The sequence below is a fragment of the Pleurodeles waltl genome, chromosome 3_1 (assembly GCF_031143425.1).
Source record: "Pleurodeles waltl isolate 20211129_DDA chromosome 3_1, aPleWal1.hap1.20221129, whole genome shotgun sequence".
Taxonomy (NCBI): domain Eukaryota; kingdom Metazoa; phylum Chordata; class Amphibia; order Caudata; family Salamandridae; genus Pleurodeles; species Pleurodeles waltl.
The window spans coordinates 1,201,760,302-1,201,782,028 of NC_090440.1; the positions used below are offsets into that span (position 1 = coordinate 1,201,760,302).

Sequence of the window (21,727 nt, forward strand, 5' to 3'; positions counted from 1 at the left end):
ACTGAGGGGGTTTCTCTTACTAGTGTTTCAGTGTGCGGGCTTTGGGCCTAGATTTTGTCAACTGGTCCTTGCCTTATACGCCAACACCATGGCCCGAGTGCAGGTCAATGGTATCCTATCCTAAACTTTCTCTATCCGCCGGGGAACACGCCATGGCTGTCACTATTCCCTCTTTTTGCCCTGGCCATTGATCCCTTGACACAACTGATTAGAATTAACTCATTGTATCATGGTTGGAACTCGGGAAACGCTTCTGAAGATCGAGTGGCTCTGTATGCTGAAGATGTTTTTCTATACATGACGGAACCCAGTGAGTCTGGCTCGAGGAGCTTTCATCTACTGCGCTGTTATGAGGAGGCATCAGGGCTCTAAATGAACCCCGCTAAGTTGGTGCTGGTGCCCCTGGCATTATTGCGGGACTGCTACGATTGGCAAGGGGTAGGGCCTATTCACCGGTTGAGCTTCAAATATTTAGGTATATGAGTGGCCCTCCTCCCGGAACTAACATGGTCCTTAAGCCTGGCACTGTTGCTGTCTCAAATCATAGCAGACCTACAGAGATGACAAGCGCTGCTATTAAACGTTCTGGGCCGTGTGGCCTTATATAAGATGAGGATATTGTCGGGCATTTTAGGTTCTCCAGAACTTCCCATTCCCGGTTCCACGCTCCTGGTTCCATACATTAGATAGAACTGCAACTTCATTCCTCTGGTATGACTCGAGACACCGGATTGTGCTGCAGCACTGCCAGAGGGGGGGTGTACGAAGGTGGGATGGGCATGGCTAACCCTTATTTGTACTACCTAGCAACGCAGCTCCTGGTTGTGCATGACTGGTTTAAAGGGGAGTGGGCCAATCCGGCTAATCAGCTGGAATTAGCTACTCTTAGCTTTTGCTTATTCTAGACCTCCTTTATGGATCACCACTTCCCAACGGGATGGACCCAGTGACTAGAGCACTATTACTTGCATGGTGGTCGGTCCTGTGTCACACTCGATGGAACAAAGTCATTACCCAGCAGACTCCTTTGTGGCATGGTAAATGGCTAAACGAATCGGCTGCACTGAGTGGGTTTAAGAGATGGGATTTGGTGGACATTTCACAGCTGGGTAAATGTGGAAGGGGGACTCCATGCCACCGTTTCAGGATTTGCAAACCAACTTTTAACTCTCCTGCACTCAATTCTTTAGGTACCTACAACTACACCATGCCCTGAGCATGCACCTATCCCGCACTGACACACTACTGGAATATAGTCCATTGGAGGCCAAATTACTAATGGAAGCACTGGGGGAAAAAAGGGGTCTCCCAAATTTACAAGATGTTAATTAACCATGTCCCAGGCAACCTAAACCATCTCAGAGATAAATGAGAGGGATGGCAGGGACCTATTGAGGAGGCCGACTGGATGGATGCACTAATGGCACCTAGACTACTTGCGGTGTCGGCAAGGTTACGATTGGTGCAAATGTATTTTTTGTATGGGTCATACCTTTCTCCCATCCGGCTGCACCGAGCAGGCCTCCGCTCCTCTGCTCAATGTCCTCGGTGCTCAGAAGAAGTGGTGGACTTCTTCCATATGGTCTGGAAATACCCACACATAGAGGTGTACTGGGGCAAGCTATTTTGTGGATTGAATGCAGTGATGGAGAGGGAGCAACAGAATGTCCCCAAAACTGGTCCTGTTGGGAGCAGTGGAGGAGCTGGAGGGCTCAAGGGCAGACTGCACATTCATGGGACTGCTTTACTGGTGGTAAAGAGAGACCATGCGCCCCCCTCCTTTTTTAAATAATGGCCCGGGACCTTGCCCATCCAAGGACCCTTTTCAAAACAAGAGCAAGAGCCCCCACTTCTTTTTTTGAAAAAATATTTTGCAGAATCACGGATCTGCTGTGACTCTCTGCAAAAGATTTTTAAAAAATGCTTTTTTGCCCTGGCGGGGTCAATCTGGCACCCCAGCACCAGAGCTAAGAGGTTAAGGTGTCCTTATCTTGTCCCCTTTTTTTTTTTTTTTTTCAGGGACTCGGCTGAAACAGGCTCTCAAGATGGTTGGCGGAAGTGTCAATCAGATCTCAGCAAAAGATCGGGAGGGTTAGAAGAGCCTTCACGTCCCTATATATACAAATTTAAATTTCTTTCATATCTGCAAAACTACCTAATGGATTTCCACTAATTAACAAAAATGGATCTTTCTAGACCAAGAGCTACCTTTCGTTTTTTGGGATTGTGCAGCGGCCAACCAAGTCTGCAAAGAACAGCTGGATTATTGGACCTGAAGACCTGCAAAAGAAGGGGACCAAGTCCAGAAGTCGAAAGAAGTTCCAGGAAGGACAGAAGCCCCTGCCAACCCAGAAGAGGGTGCAAAAATGCACCTTAGGCAGATGCCAGCAGGTTCCTGCATGATGCAAAAAATGTCCCACGGCGTGAAGATTGTTGCAGATGAGATTTCATGTTGGAAGGCACCAACAAGCCTTGGCTACGACAAAAGTGCATTTTTCATCAAAATGGTGCTGAATGGACCCAGGAGGGACCTGGGGGGCACAACTCTGTGTGAGGAGGAAGAGGGGGCTCTCAGCACTTTAGAGAGCCCTCAGGATGCCAGCCAGCACCCCGCGAAGCCGCGGGATCCAGGTTCAAAGGAGGTGCAAAATACGGTTGATGCAGCACAACAAAAGAAGGCCCTACGCCGCCGGAGAACAACTCACAGGGTGGAGTGCTAGGGACCTGGGCCAGGCTGTGCACAAAGGAATTTTGCAAAGAGTGCACAGAGGCCTTAGGAGGCGAAGAAGACACAATACACAGGGGTACTGTCGTTCTCAGGGAAGGCAGGTCTTACCTCCTCCAAATTGCGTCAGCGGGACCTCAGGACAGTCTGTCGATGATGTCCACCCTCTGTGTCCTTAGGAGCATGCTTGTTACCGTGAAAGGATTCCCAGGGTACCAGTCGTCACCTTGGAAGGTGCCTGCTTGGAGCAGGGGAGTGACCGCGTCACTCCACAGGAAATTTCTTCGGTCCTTCTGGTGCAGGATGAAGACAGAGAGTCCCCAGAGTATGCACACCGTGAAAACTGTTGCAGTTGCTGACTTGGAGCTGAGGTTGCTGAAGAAAAGTGTCTCTTGTAGACACTTTGTTGCAGGTACAGCATTTCTTGGTGCAGGCTGTGGTTGATCTGAGGTCAGAAGAGTCTGAAGTTGTTGCAGAGGATTCCTGAAGGAAACTTGCAAGCAGAATTAGAACCTACAGGAGAGACCCTAAATAGCCCTGAGAGGGGGATTGGCTACCTTATCAGGTGTAGAACTATCAGAGGGGTCTGTGACGTCACCTGCTGGCACTGGCCACTCAGAGCCCTCCGGAGTGTCCCCACACCCTGCAAACCAAGATGGCTGAAGTCTGGGACACACTGGAGGAGCTCTGGGCACCACCCCTAGGGTGGTGATGGACAGAGGAGTGGCCACTCCCCTTTCCTTTGTCCTGTTTCCCACCAGAGCAGGGGAGAACGTGTCCCTGTACCGGTGTAGACTGGTTTATGCATGGACGGGCCACCATCTGTGCCCTTCAAAGCATTTCCAGAGGCTGGGGAAGGCTACCCCTCCCCAGCCTGTAACACCGGTTTCCAAAGGGAGAGGGTGTAACACCCTGTTCTCAGAGGAAATGCTTTGTTCTGCCTTCCTGGGACTGGGCTGCCCAGACCCCAGGAGGGCAGAACCCTGTCTGAGGCTTGCACTGCAGCTAAAGCTGCTGCCACCTCACAGAGAGCTGGTTTAGCAGTACTGGGGTCCATGGCGGAGCCCCCAGGATGCATGGAATTGGCTCCCCCAAAAAAAGATTTCGTATGGGGGTACAATTCCGTGATCTTAGACATGTTACATGGCCATATTCGGAGTTACCATTGTGAAGCTAGATACAGGTATTGACCTATATGTAGTGCACGCGTGTAATTGCGTTCCCGCACTCAAAGTCCAGGGAAATGTACCTGAACTATGTGGGGGCACCTTTGCTAGTGCAAGGGTGCCCTCACACTTAGTAACTTTGCACCTAACTTTCAGCAAGTGAAGGTTAGACATATAGGTGACTTATACGTTACTTAAGTGCAGTGGAAATGGCTGTGAAATAGTGTGTGCACTATTTCACGCAGGCTGCAATGGCAGTCCTGTGTAAGGGTGTGTCTGAGCTCCTTATGGGTGGTAAAATAAATACTGCACCCCATATGGATCTCCTGGAACCCCAATAACCTGCGTACCTAGGTACCATATACTAGGGACTTATAAGGGGGGTCTAGTATGCCAATTGAAATTGGTAAATGAAGTCACTGGCCTACAGTGACACATTTAAAAGCAGAGAGAGCATAAGCACTGAGTTTCTGGTTAGCAGAGCCTCAGTGGCACAGTTAGGCACTACACATGTTTACACATAAGGCCATAAACTATGAGCACTGGGTCCTGGCTAGCAGGATCCCAGTGACACAGTAAAAAAACTCTGACACACACTCACAAACAGGCTAAAAGTGGGGGTAACCATGCTAGAAAGAGGCTACTTTCCTACAACAGCAGCTGAAGTAAGTGTCACATTTTTATGGAACATTTCATGAGGATTCATCAATCGGCACCAAAGATATAGACAAGTCAAAAATTATTTTTCTACAGAAACTAGGTCCTAACTATATCTACCTAGTGGCAACCAACACTAGGTAATATAGGCAGCTGCCCATTTCAGTATTCCCACAGCATTTTTTGCAACAAATAACAATGCACATTCGCAAACAGATAACATGCTTTCATTGATTAGGACCACCTATTTCAAACGGCTTGTATTGTGTATGTCCACATTCAAGATGTGTGGTAATACATAAGAAAAACCAGTGGTGAGTGAGGGTGTACACTGTTCATTATTGTACAGGATTCTGAGGAGATATATTTATACATGTATATGTAATTATATAAATATGCGGGAAGCGCATTCCGACTGGCCCAGAAATATATTGGGGAGCTTTTTATACATCTTCTACTAAGGTGACTCATACTTTAAACTCGAAATCCAAAACAAGACTATGCAAAACTAATGAACTGTAGTTCAATAAATTGGTGGAAAAATGAAGGTAAAAACTCAATATTATGCCACAAAGTTTCACACATAGTGCCCTAAAATGTCCTTGTTTATGCCGAAATATGAGGGAGGGTCTAATTAAAAGCTACTATGATTGAACAACCGTCCATGGGATAACATAGGCTGGCAACCGGGCAAACCAGAGGTCTCCAGCTCTGTTATGGTACCGCCGAGATGGGTCATGTTTGGTATCTTTTTATGGTAATCTTTCTATGTCTGCTGAATCCTGCACAAAAACAGTGCTCCTTACAATGGAGGCCCCCTTGCACCATGGTTCAAGGGTTCCTGTGTTGGTACGAGGCAGCCAAATGGCAACAGCACACGGAAAAGTCAGGAAAGCGATGTGTTAGTTTAAATGCAGCGCATTCCTACCCTTTTCATGTCACGCATAGCAGCACAGTGTCTTTCTGTGCGACTTTCTCATAAATATGCCCCAAGTGTTTGTCAACATGAAGCTACAAGTGACTCCATCAATTAAAGCCCTCACTGCCACCAAAGCAGCCTTAACATTTGGTAAATACCAACTGCTCACATATGCGTTCATTTCAGGTAGCAGGCACCCTGGTTAAAAGACATGCGCCCTCTTTAGTCTTCTATCTCCCTCTCTGCTTCCACCTGTTCTCCATCCTTCATTTTAGGCAGGGGCACCTCAAGGTCACTATTAACCCCCACCCTTCCACCCCTCTGCCCTCTCTAAGCTATTTGGGGTAGTTCATGCTTTCGGCTCTGTACCTTTTTCTATATAAGGTATTCACTCCTAATTTGCATCCTTTAATCCAACATCCTGGGGAATCTAAAGGGACCATGGGTTTGTGGATTCCCCAGGAGGAGACTGAGAAAGTAGGCAACATACAACTTAATTGTGAGTTTTTCAGGAAAACTAGGAAAAAAGTGCTCTTGATAAAAGTGCCTGTTTCATTTTCTAAAAATGACATCAGCAAACGGTTTACTGTGCTAAGGTCACCATTTTCCAAGCTTTTAGGAAAATGCAGAAGCAGAACTGAATAAATAAAAAGAAGAAAAACAAATGTAACCTCAGTTTTGGCATTTTTCAAAGAAGTGGCTCATTTTTCCTATTTTTTTGTACTCTCAACCTACTTCCAGTTTGTGATGGAAACCAGTGTAAAACCCATGGATGATTCAGACGAACTATAGGTTCCTTAAAAAAAGAAGACAACATTCAAATTCAGCAAGGGTCATGTGTACACCTCTCAAGGGTTTCCCAAAGAAAATAACTTTTGAAATAAATAAATATTGAAAACGAGTAGGAAAAAAGTTGTCATTTGTGACATTTTCATTTGTAACTTTTTGTCCCAATGGCCAATTTACAAAAGCAATGCACCATTATGTTTGCTGGACCCTTTTGGCTGTGAAGATAGAGAGCTGAAATATATAAAGTGAAAATGGGTAACAAAGAAACCTATTTAACTCTGAAATGGGCACACGATGTGGAGTATAGGAGCAGTAGTTATTTGAACCTCTCTTTATTTGTGGGTACCTGTACTAGCATACGAGTTAGAGGGTAATTTTCAAAATGTCTTCTTTCTTACATACTGACTTACATTTGGAAGGTACAAATGCAGCAAAGTCCAGTAAATAATAACAAATGTTCTACTATTCTATGCTCCCATTTGTCTTTCAATAAAAATGGTACCTCAATTGTGTGGGTAGGCCTGGTGTCTGCAGGAGAAAAAGGCCTAAAATGCAACATTGCAACATGGATACATCACATTTCTTTTACTCAAAACTGACTTTTTTTTTTTCTTCAAAGTGGGAAGCTGTTGATTTTGGTCCATTGCTCAGCCGGCACCTAGGGAAACCTATAAAACTTGCACATTTTTGGAAACTAGACACTTGGGGGAAACCAGGAGGGGGTGGTGTGCATGGTTTTCACGCTATTATACAGCCAGAATCCTTTGCGAACCTCCAACTTTGCAAAGTTTGATGAAAAGAACATATTTTGCCCCACATTTCTGTGATGGAAAGTGCTGGAATTTGCAGGGAGCCACAAAGTTCCTTCCACACAACATTCCCCCAAGTCTCCTGATACATATGGTACCTCACTTGTGTGGGTAGGCCTAATGCAGGCAACAGCAAAAGGCCCAAAGCACAACACGGATACCTTTTTCGCAAAGTGATTGGAAGTTTTGGATTCTGCAGGTAACTACATGTTTCCTACCACTCTGAGTTCCCACTTGTCCCCCAAAAAGAACAGCACAAAACCAAAACACAAAAAGGCCCTAAAGTGCTACATTGAGAGATAAGCAATCAGGGTAGCGGTGGCATTTGGGGCTGTGCTGTGATGCCATCCATCCAAACCTAAAAACCACAGAAATGTTTGACAACTAGACAACTAAAGAATTCCAGGGTGGTGTGCCTTGCGTGGATCCAATGAGGTTTTCTTACCTAAAGTGCCCGGCAAACCTCAAACTTTGCCTGAAATCACTAATTTTCATTACATTTCTGTGGTGGTTTTCAGCCCATGAGGTAGCCCTGAGGATACACAAGGTTCCAGAAGAGTGCTTGGGGTAGCTTCTGGAGTTAAATGTCTATGGTGGGGAGGGACACATTCCTGATACTAGAGGAACAAGACCAAACCACGTACGCCTCCATGAATGCCATTCTTCTTTCCAAATTAGGGTTGACCCTTGAGAAGCACAGGCAAAGGTTCAGGGACAGCCACAAACTCCCAAAGGAGTCTTGGGTGGACTTTATAGATTGTCAGCAAGGCACTGAAAGGCTGGGTTAGAGGCAGCAAAGTGGGTGATTTTAATGGGCTGTACAACCTAATCTTCAGGGAGCACACGATCAATGCCTGTTTTACAGAGCTGAACCAACACTTAGTAGATAGCAAGCTCACAGACTGCAGGAAGCTTGCTGAGGAGGGAGAACTCTGGGTCAGCACCAGAGTGTCCGAAAAGCTACCTGGGAGTGACTCCAAGAAGGGTGGCTCAGGTTCCACCCAGCAGAAGGAGGGTGAAGTCAAGTGAGACTCAAAAAAGTCTTAGGGTAAGGGGGAAGGAAAGGCTTCCCATGTCCCTTCTGAGAAGGAGGGAGGTTGTGGTGGGCGGTAGATCATGGCACTCCATTTCCAACCCCACTGCTTTGAAAACGCCCAATGGTGGAAACTCTACAGGAGTGACCCATGTGGCCTTAGAGGTAGGTAGTCCCCAAGGAAGGGAGATAGAAGATGCCCTAGTATTCCTTAGTTGGGGAGTGAACTCACAGGGTAGACTGGAGATCCCGGACAGGGGAAGTTGTTACTTCTCCCAGATCTAAGTCAATGGGGTCCCTGTCACTGCTCTGAGGGACACCCAGGCAAGCCAGGCCATGGTAGTGGAACGGCTGGTTTTCCCAGAGCAGTACACCAGTCAGGAGTGTAGGGTACCCAAGGCCAAGGGGCAGGTCTTTGTCCACCCCATGCCCCTGGTATCCCTGGAGTGGATTGAGGAGGTGACCCAGAAAAGGGTCATAGTTAATCCCCAGATGCCCATAGACTGTCTTCTGAGGAATGAGTTGCCACTGGCAATAGAAGTCAGGAGGGTTGGTTGTCCAGGGTGTCCTGAAAGCTCAGACATCTAGACATATCATTCCCAAACGGAGGGTACAGCACCCCAGATGGAGGAATAGGGCATGGAAGGGCTCATTCCTGACCCCTGCTCAGCCGCAGGGTAAAGGTCCTGGGCTGAGTGACCAGTCTCAGGTTACTACCCCTCAACTGGTGGGAGGGAGAGTGGAGAATGGGTGCCTAACACCTGGGGCTACTGCCCCCTACTCTGAGAAATCAGATAGGTCAGTGACCCCTGGATGGCCAGGGGCCTGGTTAATGACCCTAGCACCCGTCAGTGGCCTTTGTTGTTTTCCTTATGAACAGAGTTTTCCTTTGGTTGAGGACAGAAGTCTGATCCAAAAGGTGGCAAGGGCTACATTACTTTGTTGGCCATAGTACTACTGCCTGCCTAATGGGCTACATCTGTGAACACGTTAAGGTTAGGTGCTGCACAGACTGGGTCCACAGGTGAAGAAAAGGGTTCCCCATGGGCCAGTTCAATGGCTCAGGAAAATTGCAGACAGAGGGATCCAACTGAATTCAGAGAGGCATAGAACTGACAAGTTCCCCTGCTGTAGAGGGCCATTGTACTATCGCCTAAGTAGGGAAGTCCATACAGGAATGGATTAGTCTATCCTGCTTTAGGCTGGAGGTGATTGTGTTGGACGTGTCCCTGTCTACAGGGAACATCCCCAAATATTTAGCCTTTCTCTCACTTTTTGCTAGAATTTTGCTTCTTGGCAATAGGACTCTGTGCACTTTACGACTGCTAACCAGTGCTAAAGTGCTTGTGCTCTCTCCTTAAAATGTGGTTTGATTGGCATATACCTGATTAGCATATTTAATTTACATGTAAGTCCCTTGTAGATTGGTATACCATATACTCAAGGACTATAAATTAAATGCTACCCTTGGTCCTCCATTACTTATTGTGCCACCCACTTAAGAAGCATCTTAAAACTTGTCCCAGGCCTGTCATTGCAGCCTGAAGGCAGTTTCCCACAGCAATATCAATCTGCCATTTAAAACCCCTTGCCAAGCCTTAAATTACCCTTTTATTACATATACAGCACCCCTAAGTTAGGCCCTAGGTAGCTCATTGGGCAGGGCGTTGTGTAATTAAAAGGCAAGACATGTACTTTTTAGTTTTACATGTCTTAGTAGTAGAAAACTCCCAAATTCATTTTTCACTACGTTGAGGCCTACCCCTCCTATAGGACAACATTGGGGTTTCCTTAATATGTTTATTAAGCTGTAATTCCTAAACCTTAGGTGGTAGATATATCATTTTGGTATCATATCATTTTGGTATCTATGAACTTGTAATAATAAACCCTCTATAAGGGTAAAGTCAGATTTATCATTACAAGTTTGAAAATGCCACTTTTAGAAAGTTGGGATTTTCCTACCCGTTAGCCTTCTGTGCATGCAGCCTGCCTTAGGTCACATGACTGGGTGTAACTGACAGATAGGATTTTGTGAATTCCTCCCAGTCAGTCACACAATAGTAGGATTAGCAGAGCCTGAATGGGCCATTAACTGACTTGATGGGGATGGAGATAAGCACAACCCCACTTGCACCTGAATAGACTGTGCTCTGCTATCACACATTAGGCTTAAATACCCTGTATTGACAGTGCAGCCAGCTAGAAGCCAGGGAGGGGGAGGCAGGAAACTCCTGGAACCTCAAATAACTCTTCTGGAAACTTCTCCCAACTTCTAGGAGCAGGGCACCAGGGTATAAAAATAGTGCTCCTAGACCCACTCTTCATTTCACAACTGGACTTGCGGAAGGACTCTCAGAGCAGTGCCGGGTGCTGTGACCTTCTGTGCCAGACTGCTGCTGTACCTGGAAATACTACTTTGCTGTCTGGGGCCTGCCTCGAACCTTTAGAGGCCAGCCTTGCTGTGGATCCCTGCATCTTCCCCTTGACCAAGGACTTCCAGAAGTGACTCAAAGGGCTAGTTTTGCTGGCCTCCTCTTCAGAGCCACAGGGACATAACACACTCCCACCATGTTGAACGGACAACTGGACTCAGCCTGAGTGAGTCCTGAACCCCCAAGTGGTCTCAATCCACTCCTGGACTCTTGTTTGTAGTGCTAAAGGTGCCTAGATGGCCATTCTCTGAAGTGAGGCCTTGCTATTTTGAACCTTAAACTTTTCAAAATCATTACTCCGGTTCAACTAATTGGATTTTGATGGTTTTGGTGTCAAATAATTCATTACGATTTTCCATAATGTTCTAAATTTGTTTGGGATTTTTCTTGTGTTGTTTCCACTTTATTGTTTGTGTGCTGCAAAAATACTTTACACATTGCCCCTAATTTAAGCCTGACTGCTTTTTGTGCTTCTCACAAGTTTTCTCCTAATTTAGGTTTGGTCCAGTCTAGGGGCAAAGTCCATTCCACTGTATTCATGTCAGACCATCTACGGTCGATTCTTGGAGTATATTTAGTCCCTTTCATAGGTGCACACCTGTCAAGTGTGAAAATGATTAAACAATTGTCAGTCCAGGGCATAGGACTGGGACCTTTTACTCCTGATTTTGTGATCATTGCTAAAAACCGGAAAAGGAGTTATCCTTTGATGCACGTAGAGCCTTCAACTCTTTGCGTGAGTTGAATAGCGCCCATGTAATGTACTATCCGTACTGTCAGTGGGTTAATAATTTAGTCAAAATGTATACTGAAGTCACCCAGAAGGGTGATAGTTGATTTTTTCATTGTCAACATCTGGGAGGGCTTCAACGAATTTAGAACAGAGTCCAGGGAGTTTGTATATTAATACTCCTGAGAAGGTGCAGGCGGGTGACAAATTTATTGTGAATGTGAATTTGTTTCATTCAGTAATGGGCAGGGAGTCAGACATGCATCTATAGGAATCTTATATGAGTATTGCAATTCTGCTGCCTGCTTTATTTGAAGGATCTTTCCTGGACATATAATACCCTGTGGGAAGTGTTTGGTTAATGTCAAGTGTGACGTTCTTGTGAATCCAAGTTTCCATAATGAAAATGGCACTTGGCTCGTCCTCTATCAACATTGATATCTCGATTTTATGGTGAGGAAAGGACTTACAGTTAATCAGGAACACCTTCCAGCAACAATTTTTCATAGGAAGTTCTAGACTGACTCCCTTTGCTATAACCAGGGAGAAGTTGCACTTCAAGCAAAACAGTTCCCTACTTTCTAGGTTTTGAGGAGGGCAGAGGTGTGTGTAGCTGCTGGGAGGAAAATTGTACCTTACTTGTAGAACGTTGGGCAGGGCTCCTGGTCCTTTGTCCTGTTCAAGCAAGGACAGGTACGGACAGGCATGCCTTTGACATGTCTTAGGCGTGCCAGCAGCATGCTCGCACCCCAGCCATCATTTAAGTGTTAGGGCAATTCAACCGCTAAAGTGCCAACATGATTGACGTCTCTATTGTAGGAGAATGCTATTGTAAGTGCTGCTGTGTTCTATGGCAGTTTACCCCATTCCCCCTTTGTTCTTAATGCAAAGCAGCCAACTTTAAAAACTATCTTTTTAAAATCCAGTGCAAAGCAGCAAAATAAAAAAAATAAAAACATATATATTTTTTAAACACATCATACCTAAAAGGAATTCTATCACATTGATTGTCGCAGTTTTATAAAAGTATTTCCCCCTCAGTGGTGGAGCACTAGTTTCACCTGGCAGACTCGGGCAGAGCTCTGATGCTTCAGACCCTGGGGGCCTCAAAGTAATGGCTCAGGAGAAAGAGGAAAGGAAGGCGATCCAATGATGGTGGCAAAGAGATGGCCCAGAAGAGGGTGTGGTATGCAGTGGCTTATTTTTTGTTTACAAATGAACAGAAACAGCTTCTTCAGAGCAATGCCCCCAGGGAATAGAACAATATATAGGGGTTGTTTTGTTTTTTAAAGATCAATCACTACCTTTAGTGCAGCAGGTGCTGTGACCACGGAACCCTGGATATGGGTATGTCACTATGAAAAGGGGTGTAATGTCCCATTTTCTTTGCTAGCATCAGGGCTTAGGTCTCCCTTGCTGCGCATGAACAGGGCCCAAGCAATAAGGTTGGTTGAGTTGTGTTTCTTTTTAACCCAGCCTGATGCCACAACCAACCTGAAACAGGCATTTTGAGAACTTCAACACCTGGATCACCAATGCTGCTGACTGAGTTTCCCCCATCAAACTAGCCAAATCCCAATGATTCACCAAACAAGCCAGCTGGTAGACACTGGAACTCCGAACCATGAATTGTAGCTGCAAACAAATGGAGAGAATATGGCGCACCAGTAGAGATGATGCAGACCAAGCCACTTTCAAGTTAGCCCTTAGCAAATACCACCAACGACACAAAAAATAACACCCTTTCAAACCACATTGAGGCCAGCACCAACCACAACAGGAAACCCTTCACCATCTTCAGAGAATTCTCCTGCCCTACAGCCACTGAGGATACAATCCATCCATCAGAACTCTGCGACATTGTAGGAAATCACTTGCACAACAGGAACTTCGAGCCCCAACCCACCAACCTCTTCAGCTTCCTCACTTCAAAGGAACCCACACCTGACCAACATTTCGCCACATGGGAACAACTCATCACACCGTAAACCACATCCATCATGAACTCCATGTACTTGGGAGCACACAACGGCCCCTGCCCCCACCACCCCTTCAACCAAGGAAGCAAAATGATCAGGCGCTAACTAACCACCATCCTTAACCCATCCATCGCCACATCCACCTTTCCCAACACATGGAAATACGCAGAGGTCAGACCTCGGCTCAAGAAACCCTCCATAAACCACAGCGAACTCCAGAACTACTGCCCCATCTCACTGCTCCGGGTTCCTGCAAAAGTCCTGGAGAAGACCATCAGCCAACAGCTCACCCACCACCAGGAAAGATACAAGCTGCCGGACGGGTCCCAATCCAGTTTCCGGGCCAACCACAACACCACCCTGATCACCACCACAGATTGCATCGGCACCCTACTCAACAAAGGAGAATCAGCGGCCCTGATCCACCTTGACCTCTCTGCAGGATTTAACACCGGATCCCACCACACACTCAAGAGACTTCACCAGATCAGGATTCCGGAAGATGCCTTCCGATGGATTGCATGATTCCTCAAGTGACGCACGCAGAAACTCCTCCTACCATACTACACCTTGGAACCCACAATTACCATCTTTGAAGTCCCTAAAGGTTCATTCCGCGGCCGCACCTTCTTCAACACCTACATGACGCCTCTAGCCTACATCATCAGAACCCACAAGATCAACATAGTAACCTAAGCCAATGACAACCAACTCCTCCCCTCGCTCTCTGCAGATCCCACCACCACCAAAACCAACTTCCACAACTGCATGAAGAACGTTGCAGCCTGGATGAAGGACAGCTATCTAAAGCTCAACATGAACAAGACCAAAGTGCTGATCTTTGGCACCCAGGCCTCCCTCTGGAATGACACACGGTGGCCTGCTGAACTCTGACCCACACTTAAAGATTACACCCGCAACCTCGGCATCATCCTGAACAACAAACTTACCATGAAGCGACAGATCAATATAGTCTCCTCTGCCTGCTTCCACACTCTTCGCATGTACCGAAGAATCTTCAAATGGCTCCCCATATGAATGAGAAAAACTGCCACTCAAGCCCTAATCACCAGCCGCCTGAAATATGGCAATGCACTGTATGCAGGAACCACCACCGAATTCACAAGAAGGGTCCAGACATTACAAAACTCAGCGGCCAGGTTGATTCCTAACCTGCCCAAACGGACCCACATTACCCAACATCTGAGGAACCTCCACTGGCTCCTTGTCCAGAAAAGATACCAATTCAAACTACTGACGCGCGTACAAAGCCCTCTATGACCAAGGACCAGCATACAAGAACCACCACCTGAATTTCCACCAACCATCCAGAAACTTTTGCTCTGCCTCCCTCGCCCTCACACAGACACCGTACATCTGCCATTGCCACAGTGGGGGTCGCTGCTTCTCCCACATTGCCGCCAAATCCTGGTACGCCATCCCTCTCTATCACCGAGCACCACCCTCACTGACAAACTTCAGGACGAGACTCAAGTGCCTGGCTCTTCGACTGAACTGAAAACCTGCGCCAGATTACCCTCACAGGTGATAAGCAGCTCGTTACAAGTACTGATTGGTTGGTTGATTGATTGGGCCTACTTTGGGCATCAGGTTGAGGAGTAATGGCCCTGTGAGAGGGCAGAGAAGACAGCCTGCTTCGCAGAGAAGTAGGTGTCATTGGTACTGCAGAATGTTGACTGTTTTAGTGTTCTTCCTTTCTTCCATTAGAAGCCCAGTGCATGCTTTCTGTGCCAGTGTTTCTTTGGGCCTCGGAACATGGCACAAGGAAGGGGAAAATGGAAGTATAGGAGACACCTTGGTTTGGGCATCATAGATGAAAGCGACGGTGTCAGATGGAAGCCCACTTTGTTAACAAAGCGCAGAGTAGAGAGTCTGCTTTGCAACGCAGTAGCTGTCAATAGTGAAGAAGATGCAGTGGCACTGGAGCCCAGTGGTTGAGGACCCCACTGCATCACAATTCTGAGTATATTTCTTTGAAAAGGGGGGGCATGGGTGCTCATTTTCTTTGCTGGTATTAGAGCAGAAGGCATCCTTGCTGCTAAAAAGGGGCACCACGTGGGAGCTTATTTTTGGGAAACGGATACAAAGCCTGTTTCAAGATTAAAGTGATGGTCAGGCATGCTAGAGAATGAGTAAAAGAAGAATAGAAGATAGCCTGGGTCTTAGAACTACAACTACCATGAGTGCAGCATTTGCAGTTCCATTGGGGAGCAGGAGTACAAAGGGCTTACAGCACCCCAATTATAGGGAGTAGTAGTTTTGGGTAATCTCCATTTTTGCTTAATGCATTTTCTATTTTATAAGTCTCATTAGTGTGGATTGTGAGCTCCAGGAAATCATCTCTGAAATGATCTCATAATACCCTCCACTTGCGATCAGTCCTGCCCTTCATGCTCCCCCAGTCCTTTACGAAGTTTTGGAGAGGGCTCAACTTCAAAACATTTTGCTTGGGGCTGGCTCAGAACAAAATGTTTGACGTCTCCTGCCATAGACAAACAAATAAAGGCAACCTTCATTGAAGTACAGCGAGTCATCATTTGCTTCCAGCAAATGGCTGGAAGTAATGTGATTGAAATTTGAAATATTCAGTTATTTTCACCCCAATCTTAGGGCATTCAGGAAGGGAGGGGTGTTTACTGTTCGAGACACAATGATGCAGGCGCATTGCCTGCTCGATGCTGCTGCCATGGAAAGGTGCTGCATTGGAAACACTAGGTATTCATTTCTCATAAGTGGATCTCACCTGTGTAAAGCACTGTCAGTATTGTTGTAGATGTAATATGTACAATACACCTACCAATACATTAGTCTATACATACAATGGATACCACCCGTTGCCCATTTTATTATAGTATTACTAGTTAAGAGGTCTGCTTTGGCATCATCCTCTGGTGAGCTTCAGGTGTAGCAATGGAAAATTGTACTACTTTTCTGTCTCAAATGCATGCAGGTGCTGAAGTAGTTCAGTGTTTTAGCTGCTAGATCCCTGCTTAGAGTTTCTTTTATTTATCTTTTTTTAATAGATGGACAGGGGTGAATTCCAGCAGGATTCTGCCCTGAAACAGCTGGAGGTCCTCAAAGAGGAGGATAAGGAGTTCCAGAACCTGAAGGTGAGGAAATGTTAAGATCTTTCTAGTGATCAGCAAAATTATCCATCCTGCCTTGAATGGAAGTGCCATAGGCTATGAAAGGCCCGTTTTTATAAATAGCCCCCATAACTATGTGGTAAAAAGAGATAGGGTGAACATACCAGTCAGTCAGTGTTATAGAGGCCAACAATTTCCACTGATTAGTTATCAGGGTTAAAGCACCTTTAAAACTAAGTTGTTTTTTAGCAGTCAGCTAGAACAAAACTACTTAGGCTGTTACGTTTTTCATTTCAGACTTCTATTCATTTCATTCTTTGCCCTCTTGTGGTCGTGCTACTCATTAAAAAGTACATCTCATTACACAGATGTTAAAACTGATGTATCAAACTTGTTCTCTACAGCTCATGGATTTTATCCGTACAGATACCTTTGCAATAAATATACAAGTATCTGATAGTAGCATTAAGTGAAAGGGAATAGAATGGTATTTAAACAGCTCGAGGTTGTCTATTAGGTGGATAGCTGATGGATAGGATTTGCATAACTTACTAATTGTGCCGTCCAAATGTGTAGGAGTTCGAAGCTAATTCAGTGGCTGATTCTGGGGAAAATAGAATATACCTATGAGAGGGTGCCTATGGAAGCGGACGGTGATCTCCGTTTAATGGATCTTGCAGTGTACTGAGAGGCAAAGGAGTTAGCAATAAACCCACAAAGGACCAGGAATCAATATTGAAGTTTAGTAGATTCATTACAAATTATTAATCAATCCAACATAGATGCATATCAGAATCATATTCAAAATATACAAAATCAGAATCAGCGAGCTGAAACATCAGAAAAAATTCAGTTTCAATAGCATAAGGCATACAAGAATTACAGTCACACCAATAGAGACCCAAAATAAAATTGAATTGATATTCTTTAAAGAAACTGAGGGACAGATTTAAAAGACCCTTAGACCACCGGAGCGTTACTGCTCCATATTTACAAGGAGGTGTTACGCCACTTTTTGTGGTGTTATGCCTCCTTGTAAATATGGGCCCCCCAACGCAGTTTTCAGCGTCAGAGGGGCATGCAATGGGTGTTGCAGTGGGCGTTCCATCGCAACACCCATTGTTTTTGACGCTGCCCCAGATTTGCGAGAAACAGTAAATCTGTGGCAGCACCAAAACTAACGCCACTGGCGTTAGCATGGTAAAACGAGGAGTAATGCTTTTATTCCTCCTCATTTTTTGCTTTTTCTATGTGTACTGCACTCTGCAGCACGCATAGAACAAGCAAAATGCCATGGATGATTGTTTATGTGCAGGAAGGTGTTCATTCCTGCACATAAACAATCATTAAAAAATGAGGCTTTGGTACTTCTGTGTGCTGAATTCTGTGCACCACACATAGAAGTGCCAAATTGCCCTTGTAGATTGTTTATGTGCAGGAAGGGATACCTTCTTGCACATATACAGTCATTCCCCTCAACAGAGATACCCTTCCACTATGGTGCAAGGACGCCTGCATTAGCGCAGGCAGCTTAATTTAGCACCGGCGCAAGGGGACACACAGGGCTGTACCATACTGTTGTGAATATGGCGCAGCCCGGGTTTTCAAAGCTGGTGCAACGCCCTGTTGATTTTGGCGCAGCACTGCGCTGTGACAGTTTCTTTTAAGTCTAGCCCTTAGTTTGCTACTCCTAAACAGAATTCAAGGACATTTAGCTAGGTTCTAGACTAAGTAGTGTAAGGTCTCAAGGGTGTGGGGGCTAGAGCAAGGTAGGTGTCAGCATCATAAAGACTGCAGTAGTAATCTTCATAAATACAGAGGCCAGTGATATATGAAGCTGTGCACTGTAAAGGGGCAAATGGTTCTGAGAGGTCTGCACGTCTCCACATCTAAAGGAATCTGCCATAACTGTAACAAGGTGAACACTAATTTAAGATGGAAAGTTCCAGCAGCATCCATATTTCTCAATACATCACCAAAACCCCAATTATTTCTCTTTCTTACAGAGCGCACTTGTAACATTGGAAGAATCTCCCATCCCACACAGCTCCAACAACCAGGTTAAACTTAAGTCTCTCCATTTCCGATATGAAATTAATAAGAGGCTTCTTCTGCTCATTACATCATCCAGTTTGTGCCAGAAATTCTCTTCTTAGGCCTCTCTATCACTAATACACAATACTCCTTCCTATAACTAAGAAATCATGAATGCGCACCTGCAAAAGAAGAAACATGCAGAGTTCGAAAAAAATACTTTCATGTTAAAATGAAGACCTACTCATGCTAACTCAGCAAATCATTGTCAACAAACACTTGTAGTACTCAATTATATATGAAAGCATAACATCAGAATAAATGCAAAGCGTGAATAAATGAATTCATGATTACATATACAATGTCATTTCAGTAAATGTGATATTTCAAAATACAAGTATAAATGTGAAAGAGAACTACAGATTTTCAAGCTAAAGTTAAACATCAGAACTCACATGCACATATGAAACAAACTTCTATAGTGAGTGCATCTTCAGTAATACTGTTTGATGCTTCACTTTGAATTAATAAGTCACACTGACTATATGGTGTCTATTATATGTTTACGTTACTTCTGTACTTGTAGGGGTGAAGCCTCAATTACACTACTCCAATCCCCATGAACCAATAAAAACATCATAGGTTTTATGTAGTTTTGTCTAGAATCCTCCAGATGTTTCATCTCATCATATCAACACTGACTCACTTCTAACTCAACCTTCTCTCTCTTCACTTCCCTCCTTCCTTGTATCCTTCTATACACCTTAAAATCACAACTAAAGACATCAAACACTGAGCGATTATCACCAATAGGCTCGAAACACAACCCACTACTCCACTTCCCAAGTTTCCAAAACATTTGCCAACTGCCGCAAACCCATTTCCAATTGCTTCCCAAACACCTTTCTCTTCTAACTCCCTCAAATCATCCTTTAGATCAGTGATGTTCTTAATATATTTTTTCAAATCTCTACTGTTATCAGGGATGTAGGTGCAGCATTGCTGGACCTTTAACATCCATCAGATTCCACGCTCCTTGGCAAGCAGAATGGCTAACGCAATACGATTCTGCAAAATCATAGATCCTATAGCTGTCATTTCAGTATCTACAAGTACTAAAGCTCATGCAGTTCTAGTGGACAATTTATCAAGTACTGTAGACAACTTTCTAAACTTCACAGCTCATTCAAAATCACACCTACAGATGGAATTATTGCATCAAAAATATATCCCACAATTTCACCAGCACTAGCTCCTCATTAAGGTCTGGAATTCTGTTTCCACAGAGGATCATCAAAATGTTACACATGATAAATATTTGGAAAGCCTACACCTAAATAGCATGTACCATAACATTTCTTGAGCAATTTGAAATAGGCATGTTTTTCACTAATACAGTAAACACCAGGAATCCCAGGATCATCTCCATCTAAAAATAGTTCCCATTTCCCTGTAATTTCAAAGGTGTGGTCACATTCAGTCTTTCCCACAAATAAAATATGATATTAATTCCTGTCAGGCTGCACATGCAGTTTCCCCTTATGTTGCCAATCTAAAGATAATGTGGCTTGATTTCCTGGTGCTTGATGATCAATCTCTTCTTTAGTCCACTTTGGTATCCTAGTTAGATTTGTTGTTCCAACTTCTACCTCTCTCCTCCTATCTTCCTCCAGATTTAAACATTTGTTCCCCATTTCTGTTAATTTACAAGTTAAATTGTGTCTGAATATAAGCAAAATCTAGTGTCATCGTTGGTGTAAAATATATTTTAGCTGTATCTGTTATTTTGGCATAAGGATGTCTATTTCAATTATTTAAACAAGGGAACTTCTCAAGGCCTAAGGCCTGATTTAGAACTTGGCGGAGGGGGTTACTCTATCACAATCATGATGGAAATACCATCTGCTGTATTACGATCGTATTATATCCTATGGGGATCGTAATACGCCAGACAGGATATCTGTCACGTTTGTGATGGAGTATTCCATCTGACAAGTTCTAAATCACACCCTAAATCATAGTTTGAAAAAATATATTGAAAATAGCCCTGTTCATCAAAGGCTCAACAAAAGACTACTAGTGACATCATACTTTAAGGTATGTGGTGATAGATGAAACCTTCTGCAGCTGCTGAAAGTCTGTTTCGCTCATACTGTCAACATATTCATAAAGCAGTTTAGTATCCGTGTTTAAAGAATAGCCTCTTCTAGATAAATCTACAGGTATGTCTTTGAGATCAAGCGAATAATGAATTATCAGCAGGTTGTGAGTGGTAAGGGTTAATGTAGGGCTTTTCCTACTCTGTACCAGATGTAGGCGGACATAATCCTACAAGCAAAACAATTAACATTACAACTACAACTATTAATGTGCCTACTAATGTGCCTACGTCTATGCTGAGTGAAATATAGCAGCAGATGAGTCTTCTCTATCAGGTTCCACCTGTGCAAATAGCAAAAGGATAGCAAATGTGATGATTTTATCTACAAAATCTTTGTGAAACTTCCTTAGCCCTACTCTGTGTTCTTCTAAATGACACCCTTACGCTCCTTCAGCTGCCTAAGGCCTTGGTAATTGATTCCCTACCAAAATTCATCTAAAATCTCTACTATGTACACAGTTCAGAAATCCCAGCGAATCGAGTCAGTACATTCAGTGGCAAAGTAATTTCAAAACACAGTCCACAAAGTTTAGTTTAAGCAGGTTCAATTGTATTTGCACTGCTATTCACGAAGTCCAAAAACTCACTTTCTCCGGCATTAGCAGCAAAGTTTGTCCATTCAGGTCAAGAGTACCTGTGACAAGGTACTTTGCTCTTTTTGACCTCTTCAGTGTAGATGCTTCATCCTCACTTTCACTCAGGCCAGAATCCTCAGTATCCTTTGGAATAATCTGAGATACACATCCTTCAGGCTGACTCAGTCTCTCTCGCTCTCTCTCTCCTGCCTTCTTGACCTGCGATCTCCAACTCCCACTCACATTCTCACAGCGCTAGGTCCTTTGTCAGAGTCTGAATTTAACTCATTCACCACCACAGGACAAGACTCTTGTCTTGAATTCAGCTTTTGAATCATTCAGACTACCCTCAGACTGAACATGTGCTGTTTCAGACTCCTCTCAGTTCTTGACAGCTTGTCCAACCTGCTCCCTCTGTGTCTTTGTCACAACTGGCACTTCTGGGAGAGGTGCTGTCACATCATCAAGGGGCCACTCAACTCTGCGAGTATGGGAAGCATAAATCCAGTTGGGCATAACTCTCCATTTAATAACTGTTACCAGAATAGCTTGGTAAGGTCCACATCAACGTGGTTCTAAACATGATTTCCTCACATGCTTATTTACCA

General features: G+C 44.6%; 1 protein-coding gene across 2 annotated transcripts in view; it reads left to right on the plus strand.

Annotated features, from left to right (window-relative positions):
• KIRREL3 (kirre like nephrin family adhesion molecule 3) overlaps positions 1-21,727 on the plus strand; it is a 3,739,713-nt gene that overhangs the window by 3,609,969 nt on the left and 108,017 nt on the right. For both annotated transcript variants that reach the window (XM_069224509.1, XM_069224508.1), the window contains one exon: positions 16,287-16,373. In XM_069224509.1, coding sequence (XP_069080610.1) covers positions 16,287-16,373 — 87 coding nt within the window. The remainder of the gene's footprint in view (positions 1-16,286; positions 16,374-21,727) is intronic.